This window comes from Sinocyclocheilus grahami, unplaced genomic scaffold, assembly GCF_001515645.1.
Source record: "Sinocyclocheilus grahami isolate Dianchi unplaced genomic scaffold, SAMN03320097.WGS_v1.1 scaffold2273.1, whole genome shotgun sequence".
NCBI lineage: Eukaryota > Metazoa > Chordata > Actinopteri > Cypriniformes > Cyprinidae > Sinocyclocheilus > Sinocyclocheilus grahami.
The window spans coordinates 12,385-16,688 of NW_015507452.1; the positions used below are offsets into that span (position 1 = coordinate 12,385).

At 42.5% G+C, this 4,304-nt stretch overlaps 1 protein-coding gene across 1 annotated transcript in view; it reads left to right on the forward strand.

The window, feature by feature from the left end:
• Positions 1-3,103: 3,103 nt before the first annotated feature.
• Positions 3,104-4,304, forward strand: part of LOC107574573 (tyrosine-protein phosphatase non-receptor type 12-like) — a gene marked incomplete at its 5' end in the record, with an annotated part of 11,962 nt that continues 10,761 nt past the window's right edge. The window contains one exon of the mRNA XM_016261018.1: positions 3,104-3,239. Within this exon, the coding sequence (XP_016116504.1) occupies positions 3,104-3,239 (136 nt within the window). The remainder of the gene's footprint in view (positions 3,240-4,304) is intronic.

Below are 4,304 nucleotides of genomic sequence, written 5' to 3' on the forward strand. Positions count from 1 at the left end.
GAGTGTGTGTGTGTGAGTGTGTGTGTGTGTCTGTGGGTGTGTGTCTGAGTGTGTGTGTGTGAGAGAGTGTGAGTGTGTGTCTGTGTGTGTGAGAGAGTGTGTGTGTGTGAGAGTGTCTGAGTGTGTGTCTGAGTGTGTGTGTGAGTGTGTGTGTCTGAGTGTGTGTGTGTGTGTGTGTGTGAGAGTGTGTGTGTGTGAGAGTGTCTGAGTGTGTGTCTGAGTGTGTGTGTGAGTGTGTGTGTCTGAGTGTGTGTGTGTGTGTGTCTGTGAGAGTGTGAGTGTGTGTCTGTGAGACTGTGTGTGTGTGTGAGAGAGTGTGTGAGAGAGTGTGTGAGTGAGTGTGTGTGTGTGTGTGTGTGTGTGTGTGTGAGTGTGAGTGTGTGTCTGTGAGACTGTGTGTGTGTGTGAGAGAGTGTGTGAGTGTGTGAGAGAGTGTGTGTGTGAGTGTGTGTGTGTGTGTGTGTGTGTGAGTGAGTGTGTGTGTGAGTGTGTGTGTGTGTGTGTGTGAGAGAGTGTGTGGCTTCTGACCTTGACATCCACATCCTGTTTTGTGTAATAATACTTCCAGTGAGAAACGAGTGTGTTTTCATCCCTCTGTCCTGTTTTCCTGTGTTCATAAATTACATAAATGGCTGTGTGTGTCTCATGTCACTTTCTCTGTTGGTGTGTGTGAGATTTTCGCTGTCTGCTTTTACTGTCTGCATATGAGCTCAGAAAATCTCAGCTTCAGTCTGGTGCGGTTTCATTTTAAACACATTCATTGGCTGATGTGTGTGTGTCATGATGTCATTCTCTATTCACGTGTGTGTTATTTTGCTGTAATGTCACTTTCATATCCGCTTTCATATGTTTGTATGCGTCTGAGAGTTAGGGCCATGCAATTTTATTGATTCTTTTAAATATTATGCTTTGCCACAATTACATTTTTTCTTTAAATTGTGGAATCACAAATTTGAATAAAAAGCAAACATTGCAGTGAGACATGTTGCCAGTGCTAACAGTAGATGTGACGGTGCAGGCGACATTGTCGTTTTTGGGTGAACTGTCACTTTAATAATAATCGCTGCTACTGCTGTTATTCTGTCAGTCATGTTGAGTTTGAGTTGTCTAAAACTGAATGTTTACAGTTTGGCTAAAAATATTTATTTTATGTTTATATATATATTAAATATTTTAATTTATGTTATTTCTGAACATGTAGATTGTTTCACACATCTTTTCTGATATCTAATTTGTTTAATGTTTACACCATGTTAAACTTCATGTGTGCTGCACTTTAACCAGATAGTTAATAAAGAGAATTTTACTTGAATGATGTTGTAGTTTTTAAGTTCATTAGTTAAATGTTAAAAAATTTAAATCTTGCGTCGGTCAAACATTCTGAAATATTTTTTATTTTAATTTATTTTTAGATTTACATTTTCCAGTGTGTGTTTGTATGTATATATATATATGTTTGTGTGTGTATATGTATGTAAGAGAGTGTGTGTGTGTGAGTGTGAGAGCGAGAGAGTGTGTGTGTGTGGTAAATGGTCTTGTGCTCTGAATCGGCAGCAGTTTGTGTGAAATTCCTCAAACATCACAGCAGATCAAGCACTGAGAGCCTGACACTGAGACGAGAGAGAGAGGATGGGTGGGTTAGGATTGGTTAGGTGTGGCAGGACTGAGTGTTTAGTGATGTTGATGGCACTGTGTGAAGATGAACACAATTCACTGATCAGCCTGACCTTCTCTCCATCACACTCTCCTGCTGCTCTTGCTGATGTTCTCATGAACTTTCAGTCCCAGTTCAGAACGTCTGCTCAAAGAAGTTGAATGTGGTTTGTGTGTGTGTTTTATGTGAGCTGTGATTGTCTCCAGAGTGTCTCTGACATACGCTTCCTTTGGAGACATCCTTGAAGGAAACATGTTCTTCACAGTTTTCTTTTAGGGTCTGTCTGGAGTCGCTGTAGAAATATTAAGCCAACAGAAGTCAGAGATGTGCTCATTTAGATAAAAGAGTGTGTGTGACGTGTCCGTCAGCGATGTGGGCGTCGGCTCTGACAGTCCTGTGGGGTCTGATGGGGTGGACCAGGAAATGGACCAGTGAGAAGAGAGTGCAGCAGAACTGTGTCACGTCGGCCATTGTTCCTCCCCAACACTGGCAGGAAAGGAAGTATAACAGCCCACACACACACACACACACACACACACACACTCTCTCTCACACCGCCACACACATGCACTCACACACTCACACACACTCACAGCTTCCTGTGTTTGATGAGCCACATGGAGGAGGAGAAAGACACAGACATGATGTTTGAACGCGTGACGCTCACATGAGTCGACTGGTAGTTGTTTTGCACAGGTTTCGGAGGCAGAGGTCGGGTTAGGGCCATGAGGTTCTATGCCTGTGAAGTCCATGATTAATGATTAATATGGAACAAAAACGTGTGTGTGTGTGTGTGTGGTTTGGTCAATGTTATGATGTAAATGTACGCACAATCACACATACTTTCACATTCAGAAACTTGGTGTTGTTCTCACATCGACTGATAAAGGGCTGATGGTCCAAACCTGCAGCTGATCTGAGGTCAGAATCTCTTCTGTTCTGTTTGCACACGTTCCTCCTGCAGTAGATGGATGTCTGGTATTAAAGCATTATGGGCTGTACTGCAGATATAATCACGTTATCTGCTGCTCATTTTACACAGCCATGTGACATTAACATCCCATCACTGATCAGCACTAAACACAGGTGTGAACGGCATCTAAAGCGGTTTGTGATCACTGAAAGCACAAATAGAGAAACACGCGTGACCTGATCGCCTGTGTAAACGCACAACAAAACCAGAGAGTCAAACCAAAACACTCAGATTACATTAACAGTGGAAATCACAGCTGTCTTTACATTTGCTTCAAGTCCTATTCGCTCATAAGCCTCATAACATGGGTTAGTTCATTCAAAAGTATTTTAATCTGCAAAAGTCTCGTAGAGTGTCATGATGTAATCTGAACACGCGTGTGAATCAGGTGGAATCAGAGGTTTGAACGGATTTAGCTGTTTGCTGATGTATTTCTGATGCGAATGTCTGTCTAAATGTAATTTTTCTCTGCTGTTAATGCTGTATCTGCACATCTTTTACAGAGATTACGCCGATTATCAACCAAATACAGAACAGAGAAGATCTACCCCACTAATGTTGGAGAGCAGGAGGAAAACGTGAAGAAAAACCGATATAAAGACATTCTGCCATGTGAGTAAACGACTAATCCAGCACTAACCTAACCCTAACCCTAGGGCTGGGTATCGAGTTCGATACTTTTTAGTAGGGATGCACCGATACCGATACTGAGCTCCTGTACTCGTTAAAATGCCCCGATACCAAACGCCGATACCACACAGCATGTGTTATGCGCCATATTCAAACAAAGAAACACCAACAACAGACAGCAGAAAGGAGTTAAGGATGTCTACTACGAAGTATATGTATGCAATGAATATAATGTTAAACATTCAGTATTAACGCCTGTATAGCTGGTGTGCGCGAGCTGATGAGCAAAGCACGCTGAGTGGATTGAGCGCGCGGCGGCGCAGATGCGCGAGCTTGTCGAGTGAATTTACCTTTCTCACAGACATCACTGGAAAGTTTGTAGTTCGGTCAGATATGTCAAAAACAAGCAAGTAAAACAATGCACAAGTTACTTATCTGTAGGGAGACAGAGAGACCGAGAGAGCGTGCGCTCTTCTGTTGTGTGATCTTTGATGTTTACTCACTTAGCACACGCATCATTTGGATTAAAACTAAATCGTAAAAATAAAACCATTGATAGGGGCATTCACTATAAACATCATTTATTTTCAACCTTAGGCATACACGACCAGAGCTGCGCTTATGAACAGCAATGATACAGTGTTTCCTTGGTTACCGCTGTGAACAAAGCAGCGCTGCGCTTATGAACAGCAATGATACAGTGTTTCCTTGGTTACCGCTGTGAACAAAGCAGAGCTGCGCTTATGAACAGCAATGATACAGTGTTTCCTTGGTTACCGCTGTGAACAAAGCAGCGCTGCTTATGAACAGCAATGATACAGTGTTTCCTTGGTTACCGCTGTGAACAAAGCAGAGCTGCGCTTATGAACACTATTTTAATATGCATCGTTCAGAGGCAAGATGAAAAGAAAATACTAGGGCTGCACGATTAATCGCATGCGATATTTAACGCGCATCTTGTCAGAAAGCCGGTTCTGTAATCAGCGGTAAATCTCCATCACCTGCGGGCTTTCACATGGAGCAGCATTAACTACACAGAGCCGTTGT